This window comes from Trichosurus vulpecula, chromosome 3 (assembly GCF_011100635.1).
Source record: "Trichosurus vulpecula isolate mTriVul1 chromosome 3, mTriVul1.pri, whole genome shotgun sequence".
Classification (NCBI taxonomy): domain Eukaryota; kingdom Metazoa; phylum Chordata; class Mammalia; order Diprotodontia; family Phalangeridae; genus Trichosurus; species Trichosurus vulpecula.
Window position 1 is genome coordinate 36,832,758 of NC_050575.1, and position 19,118 is coordinate 36,851,875.

Genomic DNA, 19,118 nt, shown 5'->3' on the forward strand with positions numbered 1-19,118 from the left:
AAATTCCCCAGTGGAAATGGAGTACCACCAGCATGGCCTTATACTATGCCATGTGTCATCAAATATTAAGAAATTTATCTAAGAGATGGAGAAAAAATTACTTTAGTGGTCAGGCTTTGCCTGATTAAAATCCCGTTGAAAACCAGTTGACTGTAATCAAGGCTAGACTTGAAAAAGATGGGCTGTTTGCTACATATAATGCTTAATATCCAGTGTCTGTGGTTTCACAATGAAGAATTTAAAAATATATGTCAAAGTCTTGTGAACTCAGTTTCAAATGATATAAAAAAAATGGTTGGAGCAAAAGGACATGTTGCATATTAAAAGATTTTTTGAAGATGTAAAAAGTTCTAAACATAATTTTATAAGGCAATAAAATTAATTATTTTACTTTACCCCAGTTATTTTGCACATCGTTGTAGGTTAAAGTTAGATTGTGGAGGACTTCAATGCCAGGTTGAGGTGTTTGTATTTAATTCTGGAGATAATGGGGAATCACTGTAGGTTACTGAATGATATGACCTACATGTCACTAAGATCATTTTGACCAGTGTATGAAGAGGATGCATTGGAGAGAGAACAGGCTCTTTTTATCCTATGATTAGAGATTAGATTAGAGATTGTGTAATTCAAATCCTCTCCCTCTTCTCCCCCCCCCCCCATTTTACTTATGAGAAAGCAGTCCCAGAGATGGTAGCATGCTTTTTTTTTTTTTGGAGGGGGGAATTGGGGTTAAGTGACTTGTTCAAGGTTACACAGCTAGTAAGTGTGTCATGTGTCTGAGGCTGGATTTGAACTCAGGTCCTCCTGACTCCAGGGCAAGTGCTCTACTCACTGCACCACCTAGCTGCCCCTAACTTAACATGCTTAAAGTCATACAGTTATTCTATCAATCCCTGACAGTTTATTAAATGCTTTTATGAGCCAGGCACCGTGCTATGTGCTAGAGCTACAAAGACAAAAATGAAACAGTCTCTGTGCTCAGGAACTTACATTTTATAAAAGTGTTAGACAGATGAGGCACTGGAGGTTTGGACTCCAGCCTCCAACAGGTTTGCTCTTGATTTGGTCAGACAGGAAAGACAGCTTCAAAGGGGTTAAAAATAAGCTTTATTCTAGTCTAGTTTTCTCTAACAGTATTGCTGATGACAGAAGCACTACAAACTCCTACAGTATTCCCCAATCACCCTTCTTGCAGGGGCCGGCAAGGAGCGGGGGGCAGCTATCCCTACGTCTTGATGGGGTCAATCGAGACAGGCACAACTTGTGCATTTAACCCTAAAGGGTTCCCCTAAATCCCCTCAAGCCTCAATGGGGGCCGGTTGAGGCAAACACAGATCCCCCCACTCCTGATCCTTGATGGGGGCCGATCAAGGCGCACAGCATCCCAGCTTGTGCATTCAGCCATAAAGTTTCCCCAACTCACCGACCACTGACCACCTGTTTTATAGGGCAACAGACACAGAAGGCATATTGCCAGCAATAGCCTCCCAAGTTTACATCACCTCATTCCTACATCTCACCGTGCAGTCGCGGTGGATGTTTACAGTTTCAGCACATATGTTTATATTATTTATCCTTACATAATGCTGCGCAAGTGTGGTAGAGATGTTTTGAACCATGGGCCTGGGAGCTCATGTCTAGTACCTGGGAAACAGAGATTGTTATGGCCACGGATCCTGGGAAACTGAACTCTAAGAAATAATAACAAAAATCCACTTTACACACACTAAAATCTACCTTACACCAAAATTCATCTTACTTACATTCCACCCCTCCAGGATCCTGGCCTTTACAATCTAAACAGGTGACATTTGACCCGTACAGTCTGCACAGATGACACTTGGCCCTTACAGTCTACACAGGTGATACCTTCTGGAGTCCTCAAGCCAAGGAACTAAAGTATAACATTCACAATCCATAACAATATAGCAACAAGATATAAACGGCAACAATATACATGCTACAGCAACGCAGACATTGTTTTGGGCATCACTTATGTAATAACAGTATACTGCAATAACATAAACATTGCGTTGGGCATTAGGTACACAAACATAGCATATTACCAGAGTGGCCACAGACCTCAAACAGATGCAAAAGTAACTTGCCCTTTTCCCAACAAGTATGGCCACAAGACCTAAAACAAAGCACATCATTCAGCATATAACATAACATGACACACAGTATGTTAACGTAGCACACAGTATTTAATATTGCATTCAATATGTAACACAGCATTCAGTGTATGACATAGCACATGGTATGTAACATAATATTCAACAGGTGACATAGCGCGGTATATAACATAGTATACCTCTACACTTATACATTCTTTGGGGCCAAACTCTTGGAGATTGAGCAGCCAGCTCCTTTTCACTTCAGCTGCTGTTCGGGTACTGCTAATACATTGGGGAAGGGGTGGTGGTGTCGCAGGCTAACATCTGAAGTACTTCGCACTCCTGCAGGGCAGCATTCTCAGTAAATGGCCACCCTCATGCCCAGACTATAATTCCTGGGGTTACTGAAGCTGCACCCACCCCCATCACAAGTCAGGGGCTTCCCTTAACACAGTACATCCCCAGGGGTGGAGAACACAACACACTCCACCTCTAGGTCACAGTTGGTTACAATCATCTCAATCAAAGCAGAGGGTCCAAGTCCTGAAAGTCCTCTTGGGTTTGTGTCCTTCTTTCCATGCTGCTGTTACAGGCTTCCATCTGGTACTCTCAGGTGCACATATGCTCTAATGAGCCAAAAAAGTCCAAGTCTTATTACTGCTCCAGTTCCTGCCACAAGGTCTGGGGTGCAGCTAGGCAGCAAAGCCAACAGGGTAGGTCCCCGGGGGTTATGGCACTTCCTGCATCCCACCGTAGATAGCTCCACCCCTAGGTCCCACCCTAACCCAGGGGGATGTGGCAGAAAAGCAAGCATAGTGCTCCTGCCTTTCTGCAGAGTTTTCATCTTGACCCAGGGCTGGATCCCAAGCGTAGTGTCTCCTCTTCCTCTTCCTGCTGGTCCAGGGGAGGACAGCTCTCTGCTCTTGACAGAGTCCAGATGAAGGCAGCTCTCTGCTGCTGCTCTATGTTTCACCTCATGGGGGGAGGCACAGCCCCTACACATTTCCAGGGCTCCCATCCCTCCAGCAGAGTTAAGGGTCTCACCTTGCAGGGTGGGGCTCTCTCTGTTCCTGCCTGGGTCCAGGCACAGCAGGCTCCAGGGGTCTTTGCCCCCAGCTTCTGTCTCTGGCCCATACCACCCCAACTGCAGGGCAGCTCGACCTCCCCCAGCCTCACATGAGGCGGGGCCACTCCGGCCTGGGCTCTGGGCACAACGCAATTCCAGGGCCTCCACCCCTCTGGCACAGCAAAGGGAGGGGCTACTCCAACCTGGGCTGTCTCTAGCAGAGCCTTCCTCACGCTGCCCTGGCTCTGGCCCTGGCCTTGACTCTGAGGAGTTCAAAAGAAACTTCTCCTCTGGCTCTTATCTCTATAGGAGCATTAACTCTTTCCTGTATTCCAGGCTTCTCCTTTAGCTCAGAGAAATTCAGAAGGAACTTCTGCTTCCACTTCTCAAAGGACTCTGCTTTTGAGTCAGTGACTAACAATTCTGGGAGGTTTAAGAGGAACTTCTCCCATGCACCTTTTCCCTTCACTACAACACAAGAAACTGAATCACCCACTCAGCTCCCCCACCTCCCAAGGTCATCTTTTCCTCCTGTGGCTGCTGTTCCAGCCTGTCTCTTCAGGAGTACTGGTGGGGAAAGGAGGGGTTGTCTCCCAGGGGCCCTGCTCTGGGCACCTGGGAAACCGCTCCTGCTGCTTCTGCTTCTCTTTGCTTGGCTTCTGCTCCTTGCTTGGTTTCTCTCAGGTTGTGGCTGCTTGCTCCACCGCCACTGCTTCCACCGCTGGGTCAAGGTCTTTCTGGACTGGTCCAGAACACTGCTGCGTCTGTCAGTGAACACTGACTCTTCCACACCTTTGGGACTAAGTCTGGGTCTCCCACAACATTTCTACAACTCCCGCAGCCTTTCTAGCTCCCTTCTTATCAAGAGTACCCCCAATTTTCATCAAAACTTTCTCAAAGTCTCTAGCAGTAGGGGGCACATTCTCCCACTTCTGGGAAGGGGTACATACTCCATTCTCCCATCCTTTGGGAGGGCTCCATAGAACCATAGCTACAAAAAAAATAACATAAAAGTCCCATAAAACCCCATACTTTCCTTTAGTCTGCACAAATCCTGCCAACTACGCCAGTTGTTATACAGATAATACACAGGAAGCCCTGGAGGTTTGGACTTCAGCCTATAACAGGTTTGCTCTTGATTTGGTCAGACAGGAAAGACGGCTTCAAAGGGGTTAATAATAAGCTTTATTCTAGTCTAGTTTCTCTAACAGTATTGCTGATGGTGGAAGCACTTCAAACTCCTACAGTATTCCCCAATCACCTTTCTTGCAGGGGCCGGCAAGGAGGGGGTGCAACTATCCCTACGTCTCTATGGGGTCAATCGGGACAGGTACAACTTGTGCATTCAACCCTAAAGGGTACCCCTAAATCCCCTCAAGCCTCAGTGGGGGCCAGTTGAGGCAAACACAGATCCCCCCACTCCTGATCCTTTATGGGGGCCGATCAAGGTGCGCAGCATCCCAGCTTGTGCTATTCAACCATAAAGTTTCCCCAACTCACTGACCACTGACCACCTATTTTATAGGGCAACAGACAAAGAAGGCATATTACCAGCAATAGCCTCACAAGTTTATATCACCTCATCCCTACATCTCGCAGTGGATGTTTACAGTTTCAGCACATATGTTTATATTATTTATCCTTACATAATGCTGCGCAAGTGTGGTAGAGATGTTTTGAACCATGGGCCTGGGAACTCTCATCTAGTACCTGGGAAACAGAGATTGTTATGGCCATGGATGCTGGGAAACTGAGGTTATTATGGCCATAGATCCTGGGAAACTGAACTCTAAGAAATAATAACAAAAATCCACTTTACACACACTAAAATCTACCTTGCTTACACTAAAATTCATCTTACTTATAAAAAGTATATATAAAATAATGCAAGATAATTTTGATGGTGGCGGAGAGAGGGTGTTGGTGGTCAGGTTTGAGGAGAACTAGACATTCTGAGAGACAGAGGTGAGGAGGGAGTGGACAGGCATGGGCACAGGGCAAAGGCAGAGATGGGTGGAAGAAGGTCATGGGGGAAGAGTGTTAAGGCCAGTTTAACTGGATCATTTTTGTGGTTGGTTAGTCATTTTTAAGTAATGTCAGACTGTCCATGACCCCATTTGGGATTTTTCTTAGGAAAGATATTGGAGTAGTTTTCCATTTCCTTCTCTAACTCCTTTTATAGATGAGGAAACTGAGGTATACAGGGTTAAATGACTTGCCTAGGGTCACACAGCTAATAAGTGTCTGCGGTTAAATTTGAACTCGGGTCTTCCTGACTCAGGTCTTCCTGTACTCTATCCCCTGTGCCACTTAGCTGGATCATTAGAGTATGTAAAGAGAAATAATGTATAATTAGACTAGAAAAGTAGGTTTGAATTAGGCTGTGAAAGTCCTTAAATGCTAGAGGTGTTAATATTTGACTTTAGAATACGGGTTCTTAACTTTCTGATGTGGACCCTTTTGAAAAGTCTACCTAGTGAAGCCTGTTGACCCCATAATATCATAATATTTTAAAATAAATAAAATAAAATACATAATATTTCAAAGAAAATCAGTTACTGAAACATAGTTATCAATACATTTTTTAAAAAAGTTCATGGATTCCAGATTACGGAACCATTGGAGTTTATTGAGTAGAGAAGTGATATGGCGAGACTGTGTTTATTGAGAGGGGAGAGGCTTGAGGCAAGGAGACTGATTGGAAGGAAAGTTGTAATTGACTTTTGATCTTTGATCCATCTCCTAACCTTTATCCTAGCTATTTACTATACTTGGAATATACTCCCATCTGTTCCTTAGAATCCCTAGTTTCCTTCTCAAGCAAAACTTGCTACATGAAATCTTTCCTTATCCTCCCAATTGTTCATTCATCTTCCCACAAATTTACCTTATATTTGTTTTACGTATATTTTCTATATACTAATGCACATAATGTTTTCCCTAATAGTATGTAAGCTCCTTTGGTACTTTTCTAATACAAAAACAAATCTGTTTAGAGGGAACTGTTATTTTAGAATGCAGTCCAGGACTAAGAACAATTTTACTAGTCATTTCATAACTGTGCAAATGTTGGAATATTAAAATTTATAACATGGAAAAATAATCCACAACAGTTTCGCTGTTGTGAGGACTCTCTCCACTAATACTGATAGTTGGTCTTTGAGTGTTGCCACAGCCCTCAAATTATTTATCCTCTCATCCTTTTGAGGGAGAGAAAGAAACCCAGGGATGTAGGAATTCCAAACCAAAGTTCCCAGGTCTCCTGGAATGAATTCATGGACCCAAGCATTCTTTAAGTCAAGAAGGCAAAGATTTATTACACTTTACAATGGGCAAGAGTTCTTAGGGAACCTGTAACCATACAGGACTACAGGGAAAGTTTAAGTACAAGATTTAGGGGTGAAGCCTGTCAATTAGGTGTTTTGGGGTGGGATTAGGGAGTGGTTAAGGGATGGTCACTTCTTATAGAGAACATGCACTTTTTGTATCTGCTGCACAGGTATCTTACCCAGAGTTCACTGGGAAATAGCTCAAGGCGGGGGGGGGGGCGGGGGCCTACCTGTGGGTGTGATTTTTTTTTCTTTTTCTTTTTAGTTTACAACACATACTTCTACATAATTTTGAGTTCCAGATTTTCTTCCCTCCCTCCCCCTTCCCTCCCCAAGATGGCATGGAATCCCATATAACTTCCATGTATAATTTCGCATTGAATTAATTTACACACTAGTCAAGTTGTGGAGAAGAATTATGATCAATGGAATGAATCATGAGAAAGAAGAAACAGAACCAAAAAAAAAACCACAACCCAAAAACAAATACAAAAGAGAGAAAAAAAGGGGGGAGAAAAAGACGAGCATGAAGTGTGCCTCAATCTGCGTTCATACTTCATAGTTCTTTCTCTGGATGTAGATAGCATTCTCCATCGTGAGTCCTTTGGAGTTGTCTTTGCATATTGTATTGCTGAGAAGAGCAAAGTCTGTCAGGGTTAGTCCTCACAGAATCCATATATCTGTGGTTGAGTATAATGTTCTCCTGGCTCTGCTCCGCTTACTCAGCATTATGTCGTGTAGGTTTTTCGAGGTTGTTATGAAGTCCGTATCATCCCCATTTCTTATAGCACAATATACTACAGCTTGTTCAGCCATTCCCCAATTGATGGGCATCCCTTTGATTTCCAATTCTTATCTGTGTGGGTGTGATTTTTACTGTGAAGCGTTGCTAAGTCACCAAAAGTTCGCAGCTGGCTGGGAATATCCAGGTGGATTCCATTACATATCTTGTTAGTGAAGATTAATGTAGGGGAGTATACATTTGACTATGTCTAGGATATATATTAGACTCAATTATCAGCATCTGGCATCAATCTATAATTGGGAATAGCTGCTTACTGAGGAAGAAGCAGAGATAAGTTTGGGGCATGCTGCCCTTTAGCTATAGAGAGGCTGCCTGGGAAAGAATATGTTTTGAGAACTAGATGTGTTTTGGAATTGGAATTCTGCCACAGGCACCCAAGCAGAGGCTGTTAAAGTTAGGGTCCAAGCACAAGCACCCCATCAGTCCCTCTTGCGGTGAGCCTCTCTGTACTTTGCTAGGGAGATATTTGATCAGTAGATGTATAATTATTATCCTTTCCAGTTTGCTAGCACCTTTCATAGCTTTTCTACCATGGGTATTAAGTTTGAGAGATCGGGGTCATCTCCACAACATGTTTGAAGATATCTTACTAGAACTTTAGTGAGTGATGTGATATGATAATAGGATCATAGATTTGTGGCCAAAAGGGACCTTAGTAGTAAATCTTGTCTACAACCCTCATTTTACATGAGAAGAAACTGAGAGGCTAAGTGATTTACACAGCTAGTAAAGTCTCAGAAGTGGGATTTGAGCCCAGGTCCCTCCTGCCCATAAGTCCAGCTAGCATTCTGTCCACTATATCAGGACTGTCCAACCTTAGGTTTTTATTGAAACAATAGACAGTATATTTTGATTTGCCATTTTAGTGAGAGCTCTGCTCGGCTTCGTTTACTAAAGCATTTATGTAAATTTCTGTGCTTGTAGATGGGCCTCATTTTGGACAGCCCTGAACTATATGATGTTGCTTCCACATTATATGTTTAAAAACTGTCAAAATATTATTTGCAATATCTTTTGAGTTTTTTAATAAACAAAAATTTTTCTCTCCTTTTCACCTTTCCCTGCAGTGAAAAAAAAGCAAAAAGCAAAATCTTTCAGACAAATATGCATATTTAAACAAAACATTCCCTCATTGGCCATTTTCAAAAATGACCTTGAATCTGTTACCTCTCTGTTAGGAGTTGCGTATCATGCTTTATTATTAGTCATCTGGACCTGGGGATGATCATTTGTTCATGAGAGTTCTTAAGTCTTTCGCTCTTACTGTATAAATTCTTCTACTAGTTCTGCTCACTTCACTCTGCATCAGTTCATATAAATCTTCTAGGTTTCTCTGCAGCTGCCCCATTTGTTATTTCTTACAGCATAATAGCATTCCATTACATTCATGAACCGTAATTTGTTCAGTCTAATTGATAGGCATACCTTTAGGTTTCTGGTTCTTTGCCACTATGAAAGAGCTGTTATAAATGTTTTTATACATGTGAGTCCTTTTCCTTTTTATTTAATGTCATTTGGGTATAGGGCTAGTAATGGTATTGCTGGTTGAAAGAGTATGCACGATTTAGTGACTTTTTGGATATGATTCCAAATTTCTTCCTAGGATGCCTGGACATAGTTGCACCAACAGTGTATCGATACAGTGGTGTCAAGCTCAAAACAGAAATGGCATAATAAACATCAAATAGGACCAGATATTAACATAAAAGCTACAAATTAAAGTGATCTTTATTGTATTGTATTTTTATTTTGTTAAACATTTTCCAATTGCATTTTAATCTGTTTTGGAAAGCGAGTTTGACACCTCTGCATCAATATACCTGTTTTCCCCTACGAGCATTAGTTGTTTTACTTTTTTGACGACTTTACCAATCTGATGGGTGTGAGGTAGAATCTCAGAGTAGCTTTAATTTGCATTTCTGTGAATGTTAGTGATTTGGATCATTTTTTCATGTGGCTATTCATAGTGTAGTTTTCTTCCTTTGAAAACTGACTATCCTTTGACCACAGTAACTTTCTTTAGAAGGTACTACACCCACATATCTTACTGATCTCAAATTACAAGTTTATTTTAATAATGATTTTGTTTTTTATATTTAAATAATTTTAAAATTTTGAACTAAAGAATGCTCAAAAATGAGCATTTCCATATACAAAACAGAATAGAAAAGGCATTGCACATAAAATTGTGAATATCTAATCTATGCTGCTTGCTTTTTTAAAAAAGCATATAATAAATTCAATAGGGAATTTGGGGGCATTAATTAGTTATTAATTTGGTAAGTTTAAGGGACATGTTTTTTCTCCTCATTCGTTTTCATTTCATGATTATTTTTAATTGATAAGAATATTTTGAAAGTCACACATGTTGTATAATCTGCCCTTTAAATAACGCCTGAATTCTACGTTAATTTATTTCCATTTTGTTGCAGAAATAAATAACGTTTACAATGACAACCTTCCTGGAATTCATCCAGCAGAATGAAGATCGAGATGGAGTTCGATTTAGTTGGAATGTTTGGCCTTCAAGTCGTCTTGAAGCTACAAGAATGGTTGTTCCAGTGGCATCCCTATTTACGCCACTGAAAGAGAGACCTGATTTACCTCCAATTCAGTATGAACCTGTCCTCTGCAGCAGATCCACCTGTCGAGCAGTTTTGAATCCTTTATGGTAGGTTCTTTTTTTTTCCTAAAGGAAAAAGCAGTTAATTGTTTTTCTTCTATAGTATTTATTTCTTGAATTAAGTTAATCACAAAGATTTGTATGTTTTAAAGTTGTCGAAAGCACCATTCTGACTTGAAGAGTTGTTAGTAGTATTGTAATACCATAATGGGCACTCATATGGAATGTTGTTTCAATAAACGTAATTATTTGTTGTCAGTTTACTAATTAAGTTTTTCAGGTTCAGTCATGAAGCAGTTGATTAAACACAAAATGCTGCGTTTACTATGTTGGTATGCCCATATTGAATGGCATTATTGTTGTGCCAGTGGTTATAAGATTTTGGAGATTCTCATAGAAGCTCAAGTTCTCTAGATTTAAATCTAAAATTTCTGATCCCTTTCTATAGCAAAAATATTTTTTGTCATTAAAACAATTAAAACCAGTATTTCAGATAAATGCTTTTAGCACTTTTTAAAGAGCTAAGCTAAATGATAACCTGCCTGTTTTATTTAACCATAACATTTATCAATCAGTTTAATCTAACCATATCACATAGATTATATAAACATTATAAAAATGATTTTTTTAAACAAATACACAAAAACTTATATCCTGGAATGAGTGTTGTGTTCTTCAAAGTAGTCTCCTAGTAAGGTTATGTATTCATTTTTTCCATCAACACCACATTTGCTTAAAGCATTTTAAAATTTGCAGTCAGTCTTCAGCTCAGTATTTTGAATCACTTCATTGGTTCTGACCATTATTTGTCCTTTGGGGGGCAGATCTGAGTTTTCAAAGTAGCCCTGAATCCTTCAGAAACACATCTAGTGAATAAGGTGATTAAACAGGCTGGTAATAATAAGTCTCTCTTCAGTGTTCCAAAGATCCCTTTTTGGAAGTGTTCATCCACTCCCTGGGGTAAGATCAGGAGCTTTTCCTTGGATTTTGAGATTAAGTATTTAGACGAAACAGTCATTTGGATGAATTTTTTTTCTGTGTATTAGAAAAAAATGTCATTACTTAATTGTCATACTTCAGACCTTGATTATAATGTTATTATATAACTCACTTTGAATTGTAATTAGATTTCTAAACCCTCCAGGGATTGAAATGTCTGTCCAGACTTAATTACTGTGATTGCTTTTTGTCAGACTATTCTCTTACAGTAACTGCTGCTGGATATTATGATATTCAGCTACCTTCCTTAACTTTTTCTCTAATCAGGGACTCTCCCCGTCTTGGTAAAACCATTTCTTTTGTGAAATCTTTAACCATAACTTCCTTTCCTTTCTTTTTTATTTCTTCTTTACTTCATTTTTAAGCACTTACTATTTGCATTTTACCAGATCCCTTGGAGATAACTCAGATAAATAAGATTAGCTTGTGAGCTCCTTCAGGACAGGAACTGTCTTTTGCCTCTTTGCTCCTCAGTGCTTAGCACAGTGCCTGGCACATAGTAAGTGCTTAATAAATATTTATTGATTGATTGAAATAAGATGATTTTTGTCTTTAAGGAGCTAATAGTTGAATAGGAATACTTGGATATATAAATAATTACAAAAATACAAATTAGAGAGTATGATAAATTCATAACAAGAGTATAAAATGCTATGAAATCAGTTGAGGGAGAGAGATTAGTTTGAGGGGGAAGGGTGAAGAATAGAGGAGCCCCTGTAGGAAGTTGGCTCCCTCAGGAGCTGCACTTTGGAGAATATGCAAGTTTGTACCAACAAATAGAAACAAGTGCTGTAGTGGGGAAAAGGCAGAGAGGAGGATAGCTCCTTCCAGGTGTTTGAAACAGGGAACTATTAAAAATCAGTGCTTTTCACTCAATGATCCTAACAGGCTTTTCTGCCTTCTCTAGGAAATTTTTACATTTTTTTTTCTCTTTTAAAGAAAAATGGAACTACCCCTTATTTCTCTTACTTAACTTTTTAGCTGGAACTTGTCCTTTGCTTTTCCTACAATTGTGTCATCAATTGCCTATCAGCCTATTGCATACAAATTAACTCAGTTAAAAAGACTTTATCCTTAACTGGGATATAACAATTTAAGCATAAATGTCTTTGAAAGCTTTATTTGTTTCCTTTTATTTTTATACCACAGTAATTTATCCTTCACTCTTTATTGAACCATTCTGAGTTGGACACTTAAATTCCTTTAAATGTAAAATCCTTACCTCATACTACCTTTTTTGTTGTTTATTCTTCTCCATGCACACTATGATCTATGCAGCTGGTCTACTTGCTGTTCCTCATGCATGGTACTCCCATTATCCATGTTAGTACCTTTGTACTAACTATCCCGCATGCTTTAAGTGCCTTCCTTTCTCACCTTGATGTCTTAGAATTCCTAATTTCTTTCAGGTTTCAGCTCAAGCTCAAGCCTCTACGTGAGACTTTTCTTGATTTCCGGAGCCTGCTGCTAGCCCCTTTCCTGCTGCTAGTTCCTTTCCTTCAGAATCAGCTTCTGTCTGTTTTGTATGTACCTAAATATGCAGAGGTTCCCAGAGTGGGTGATACTGCCCCCTGGGGGGCACTGGAACGATCCGGGGGGTGGTAGTAGCCTCCGGTGCAATTTGGGGGGCATTGAATAAAAATAAGGGGATGGCGGAAGAATAAGGAAAGAAGAGAATTTTGAAAAACTGTCCATACATGTTTCATTTGTTTTATAACAGAATTAAAATCCTAGTGATTAACATTATTTTCTAAATAAACACACAAAATGCAAGTTATAATTGATCAGTGGTCAAGTCTGCTGACAGTCTTAACAACCAAATGTTGTCAGGCAAGCTTGTGGTGCATTGTCAGGAAGTCCAGCATACATCAACAGGAATATGTGTATGTAATGACTTGTTTACAATATGATAGTATATGGATTTCAATGCTGGAAAACCCTCACAAATTTACACTAAATTATTAAATTTAAGATGTCATTTTAAAAAAATTTAATATTTTTTTGAAATGATGCAAATTAAAAAAAACATTAAAGGGCTCTGGGGTGGGGGTGTTAATTTTTTTTTTTAAGTGGGGCAGTAGGCCAAATAAGTTTGGGAACCTCTGTATATATGCATGTGTTGTCTCTTCCAGCCAGAATGTAAGTTCCTTTAGGACAGGGACTGTTTTTGCATGTCTCTGTATCCACAGTGCCTGGCATGGAGTAAGTATTTAATAAATGCTTATTTATTCATTAATTCCTGTGAACAAGAAGAACTTTTGAACCAATCAAGCTAAAATAGTAGGCTTGTTTCACAGTACACAGCCATATCACTCATATCCTTATTGAGAAAAGGAAGGTGTCACCTCATCTACAGAAATTTGGAAAAATTTAAAAACTTGATTTTATAACACTGCTCTAGTTGTCAGGAATTTGTTGTTGCTCAGTTACCCTGTGGACCGTTTCATGTCAATACTGGCCCTGGGATTTTCTTGGCAAAGATAACTGTAGTGGTTTGCCATTTCCTTCTCCAGTGGATTAAAGCAAGCAGAGATTAAGTGATTTGCCCACAGTCACACAGCTAGTAAGTGTGAAGCTGGATTTGAACTCAGATCTTTCTGACTCCAGGCCCAGCACTGTATCCACTGAGCCACCTAGCTGCCTCTGAGCCTAGAGCATCTGGGCTTGATCAGCTGTGGCTCTACTGTTTATTCTCTGCATTGATGTAGCTTCAGTTTTCTGAATCTAATCTGTAAAATGGGGAGGTTGGACTAGATGACCTCTAAGGGCCCTTCCAGCTCTAAATCTCTGATCCATTTACCGTTTCAATTTCATTTGGCATTTGATGTAGAACAGAAAAGTTGCTATGTTACTTTTTCCATTTGAATGAACTGTTTATCATATTAGAGGAGTTGTTGGTTTTTATGCTTTATCTCCCTTAGCTGTGGTTCCTTTAGATTCGGTTCAATATGTAGTAGCTAGTATTTAGTTTTGGGGAGTATGATAATTAAAAATATGCCTATTTATCTTATTTTATATTTATGTTAATTTGTACAAGTTGTTAATATGAGTTAATATGTAGAATGAGATTTAGGTACCTGCTGGAATATGAAACTAAAGACTTATTTTTTAAAAATCACCTTGTTACCTGTTTCTACTGTTTTTATTTCTTGAATATGGAAATAATTTTATTCTGATTATTTGAAAAAATGCTTTTGAAAATTATAAAAATAATTTTACTAAAGTAAAAATCAGCATAATAAAGTGAAGTATTGTTAAATGAATAATTATATACCATTTCTTATATCTTTTTTCCAAAAATAGTCAAGTGGATTACCGAGCAAAACTGTGGGCTTGCAATTTTTGTTATCAAAGGAATCAGGTAAGAAAATCATTATTTTGCAAGATAAATCTATTACTATTTAGGTATTTAAGAATACCTTATGGCAGAATTAATACATGAATATTTATATTTAAGAGTAATTAAATGAACAAAAACATCTTTATTGGTTTAATTAAAATATCATTTATGAATCCCTGCCATAATTAAACCATTGTTCTTAGCTTTGGGTATGCAAACATAAAGATGGAAAGTTGGGGGTGGTGAAGGCCTGGGATGAGGAGATCTGGGAATGTCCAAAGGAGGCTAGGGCTGGGAGACAATTTCTGCCGAGAGGGAGGGGAACTGAGGTGGGATGATCTCAGATCACTAGGTATGGGCAGGGAGAGTTGCTGGGGAGATCCTGGGATTATGAGAGTGTCCAAAGTGAGAGAGGGGTTAAGAAAGAAACCCTGGCTGGGGAGTTGAGAGCTTTGAAAGAAGTGGGGCCAGAGAGGCAAGAGGTCTGGGTAAAGAGAACAGAGGTAGAATCTAAGAGGCAGGACATTCCAGGTATTGTAACAGAACAAAGGGGTTGGAGCAGGTATATCTGGTTGCTAGGAGTGGAGCTGGTACTGGGGAAAGGGCATACCTGGGTTTCTAAGGTAAAGCTGGCCCATGTAGCAAAGAGGTTTGTGTCCCTACAGGGGAACTTGGAATATAGGGGTTCTAGGCTGGGAGGCAGGATTACTGGGTCCCTGTGGTGGAGCTGGGTCTAATAAGGCAGGGGTTTCTCTTTTTTTCTGATTCTTTTGTAAAGTATCTATCATGGGCAGGAGTAGAGTTCCTCAGCCCTGGACAGTGCTCAAAGGCAGGCTAATAAGAGGTTTTCTTTGCCTTCCAATCAATAGCTCCTTGGCTATTGGTATGGTAGCTGTCTTTAAGTGTTTGAAGGGGTATCATGGGAATGAATAGACTTGTTCTGAGATGGGGTTCTCTAGACCCCAGGGGCTATCCCCTCTTTTGCTGTGCTTTGGGACAGCCCTGACATCTCTGCCAAACAGGGGAGGGAAAAGGATCCATGAAGAAGAATGGTCTTTCCTTCACCTCCCAGATGGGAAGCTGGCTATTCCTACAAAGATCTACAGAGGGTGCAAAGCACCTGACCCTGCTCTTGGGGGAAGAGTCTCAAACCTAAAGGGGAGGAAAATGTAAAGGGCTTGGCCCTAGAGCTAAGTGGATCCACTCTCTAGTTTGGAGTGTTTTCTCCTGGTGATAAGATACAAGTGGTGGCAAATAGCTGGCGAGAGGCTCCCACTGGCTAGGCTTCTGTGGCCTGGTCGAATAGTACTGTGCTAAGCCCTGGTACTGCAGAGATGAAGTAAAGCCTGGTCCTGCCCTCAAAGGAGCCTCCAGTGTGGAAAGAGGAACATGTGACAAGTGCATAAATGTTGAACAGAGAATAAGAGACTTATGTTGTGGGGGTCAGGGGAGAATCACCTCTAGCTAAGGAGAAGGTTTTCGGAGGTATATAGGCCATGAGCTGGAACTTTTAAGAAAGAGAAGATTTAAATAAAGACAGCTGGAGGGAGTTTCTTCTAGGTATGGGCAATGGCTTGCTTAAATCCGAGGAGGTGTTCTTTTCTGAGTAAACAATCAGGAAAACATTTATCTTTTCAGTTTCTTAATTCTTTTTTTTGGAAAACACTGTTCTAAATTTTGCTTTTTTCTTCCCTTTAGTTTCCACCTACATATGCTGGCATATCTGAACTCAATCAACCTGCTGAACTTTTACCTCAATTTTCAAGCATCGAATATGTAGTATTGGTAAGACCATCAGGACACAACTTTAGGATCATAAGATTTGGAGATGGAAAGCCAGTCCCATCATGTTTTCCAAATTCCTCATTTTGCAAATTAGAACCTTGAACCCCATAGTGACTTCACAGAAATACAGGATCTGTTGGAGGGGGCTGTAGCAGTTATCTAATCTGAACCCTAACTAAACATGAATTCCCTTTACAATAACTACAAAATAGCTGTTAGAATGAATTAATGTTTCACTTGGTGAAATCATAATCCTTTACCCCCCACAAATTGAATTTGTTAATATTTTAGTCAGAACCTTTTAAGGTCAGTGTAACAAGACGAAATCTAATTTTTGGATTTCTGAATGTGACCAATAAAGCATTAATAATCTTGACATGTTACTAAAATGTCAGTTTACTCATATTCATAAAAAATGATTTTTAAATGCTGGTTGGCATCTTTAATTTTAATTAATAGTTAAACATGACCTAGTTAAACTGTTTATAAATTGGTCCCTTGTAAAACTCAGAAATTTTGTAATTTCTGTGTGTATTTATTTGCCCAAGTACTTAAGGCATAGAAATAATAGTTTTACTTCTGAATATTACAGAGAGCTCAAGAGGTTGAGTTGAGTCTGTTCTATCCTGGCATAGTTTTAATGCTTTGAAAATAAAGAAGAATGTGTAAATCTCTGCAAAGGGAAAAAAGTCTAGTCATTTAAAAAAAAGCAACAACATACTTTCCTCCCCTCATTCTGATCATTTGTCTTTTTAAAGCGTGGTCCTCAGATGCCTTTGATATTTCTGTATGTGGTGGATACTTGCATGGAAGATGAAGATTTACAAGCTTTGAAAGAATCTATGCAGATGTCACTCAGTCTTTTACCACCTACAGCCTTGGTCGGACTAATTACCTTTGGGAGAATGGTGCAGGTCCATGAGCTTGGTTGTGAGGGCATTTCAAAAAGCTATGTTTTCAGAGGAACAAAAGATTTAACTGCAAAACAATTGCAGGTAAGTAGGCAATGGTGGAAATTCTAAGTGTGCATGGGAACAAAGATGATCACTTACTGTAAAATGTAAATGCTTCCTTCAAATAACTTTCCAGAAAAAGATTTTATAGGGGATGGCTGTTATTGTCATTATGACATAATGAACATTTTAATGTGTGTATTTCCATTCTAGTCTTTTCTCTCTATTTGCCTGATTTCAATAGTTTCAAAATGTTGAAGTTTAGTAAATTAAGTTGTCCAGTATTTTAAATTTGCTGTTGCAGTATTTTATATTTTTAAATTTTAAGTTTAGAATGAAAATTAGATGTTTGAGTCTAATACTACAAACTTCAAAATTTTGATCAGGCAACAGTAATTATTTAATAATATAAATTAACATATTGTTTAATAATATAAGTCAATAATATGATAATAAGTAATAATAATAGCCTCCTACTTTGCTAATAAGAATCAACATTGCACAATGGACAGAGGGTTTGGCCTTGGAACTAGGAAGACCCGGAGCTCGAGTCCTGAGTCCTGCCTCTGACGCATCTTGGCTGTGTAACCTTGTATAAACTACTTGACCTGTCAGTGCTGCAGGCAACCTGGTACGGGTCCAAGTTCCAGTCCTGCATTGGTAGAGAAAGTTTCCTTATCTTTATATCAAAAAAGTTACAGGTCCAGTCCATTTTTGAGTCTGTGCTTTACTTATGGGCAGTCCGATCCTGTGATCAGTATTTCAGTTGTATCATGTATCATGTATGACTGATAATCTTTCTATAAATAAAGAAGCATACACTCTGTCCACCAATGGAAAGGAACTCTACCAGATGCCTTTTTTTTTTTAACCAACAGCAAGGTTAATTTTTAATGAATTTATTTTGACACAGCAGACCCTTTCCAAGAAAATCCTAGACAGGCCCCTTATGCAGTACTTTCCTTGAAAATAGTTAAGTAAAACCTCTTACTAGTATGATTTCAACTAATGATACATGGCACTTTCTCTCTTTGTAATTTACTGATTATTAATGGGAAGGAAGGCCGTGAGCTTGTAACTTTACTAGCGTGGCATTAGTATTTTCTCTTTTATTTGACCTGAGTTTTGTTGCTCCTTTGTAGTGTCTGTATTTATATTATCATTGTATATATTGTTTTTTGGCCCTGCTTTCTATTTTCTGTATCGTTTTATACATGTCTTCCCATGAGTGTCTAAATGTTTTATATTTGTCATTCCATTTGGCAGAGTAATACTCCATAACATTCACATACCATAGTTCTTTCATTTCTGAATATTTGAGCACATATTTTATTTCCAGCTTTTTGTTATCATGTCATAATAGATATTTTTTTCTTGCTATCACACTCTTTGGGGCATAATCACAATATTTCGATCTCTGGGTTAGAGAATATGAATAAAATAACCTTATTGGCATAGTTCTAAATTGCTTTGCAGAATGGTTGAATCAGTTCACAGCTCCTCCAGCAGTAACTTAACATGTCTATGTGGCGTCATGGATAGAGAGAGAGCTGACTTTGGAGTCAGGAGGGCCTGAATTCAAATCCAGCCTCAGATATACTAGCTGTGTGACCCTGGGCAAGTCACTTAACCCTGTTTGCCTCAGTCCTCATCTGTAAAATGAGCTGGGGAAGAAATAGCAAGCCATTCCTGCATTGAAAACCCCGTCGGGTCATGGAGAGTCAGAAAAGACTGAAACAATTCAACAAAACCACTTTGTCTTACGATCACTCCAACATTAAATTGACCCAAATGTCAGCATTTCTACTAGCTTGATGCAAATGAAATAATAACTTGGGGTCATTTTAACCTTTGTTTCTCTGATTATTATTGGTTTTGAACAATTTTTTGCATGGTTATTATTTTCTTTTTCTTTTGAAAACTGCTAAAATATCCTTGACTGCTTGTCTCTTCCATTTATATGAATTCTTAATAGACTTTAGATGTCACTTTTTAAAAAATTGCACAATGTCAGGATTTTGTCAGAAATATCTTAATGCAGAATTTTTCTCCCAATTTTTGATTCTCATTCTTGCTGCATTGATTTTACTTGTGCAGA

The 19,118-nt window shown here is 39.1% G+C and overlaps 1 protein-coding gene across 1 annotated transcript in view; it reads left to right on the top strand.

Moving 5' to 3' along the window:
- Positions 1-19,118, top strand: part of SEC23A (Sec23 homolog A, COPII coat complex component) — a 65,979-nt gene that overhangs the window by 3,828 nt on the left and 43,033 nt on the right. The window contains exons 2-5 of the mRNA XM_036749419.1: positions 9,753-9,991; positions 14,246-14,303; positions 15,981-16,067; positions 16,826-17,062. Coding sequence (XP_036605314.1) covers positions 9,771-9,991; positions 14,246-14,303; positions 15,981-16,067; positions 16,826-17,062 — 603 coding nt within the window. The 5' untranslated portion in view covers positions 9,753-9,770. The remainder of the gene's footprint in view (positions 1-9,752; positions 9,992-14,245; positions 14,304-15,980; positions 16,068-16,825; positions 17,063-19,118) is intronic.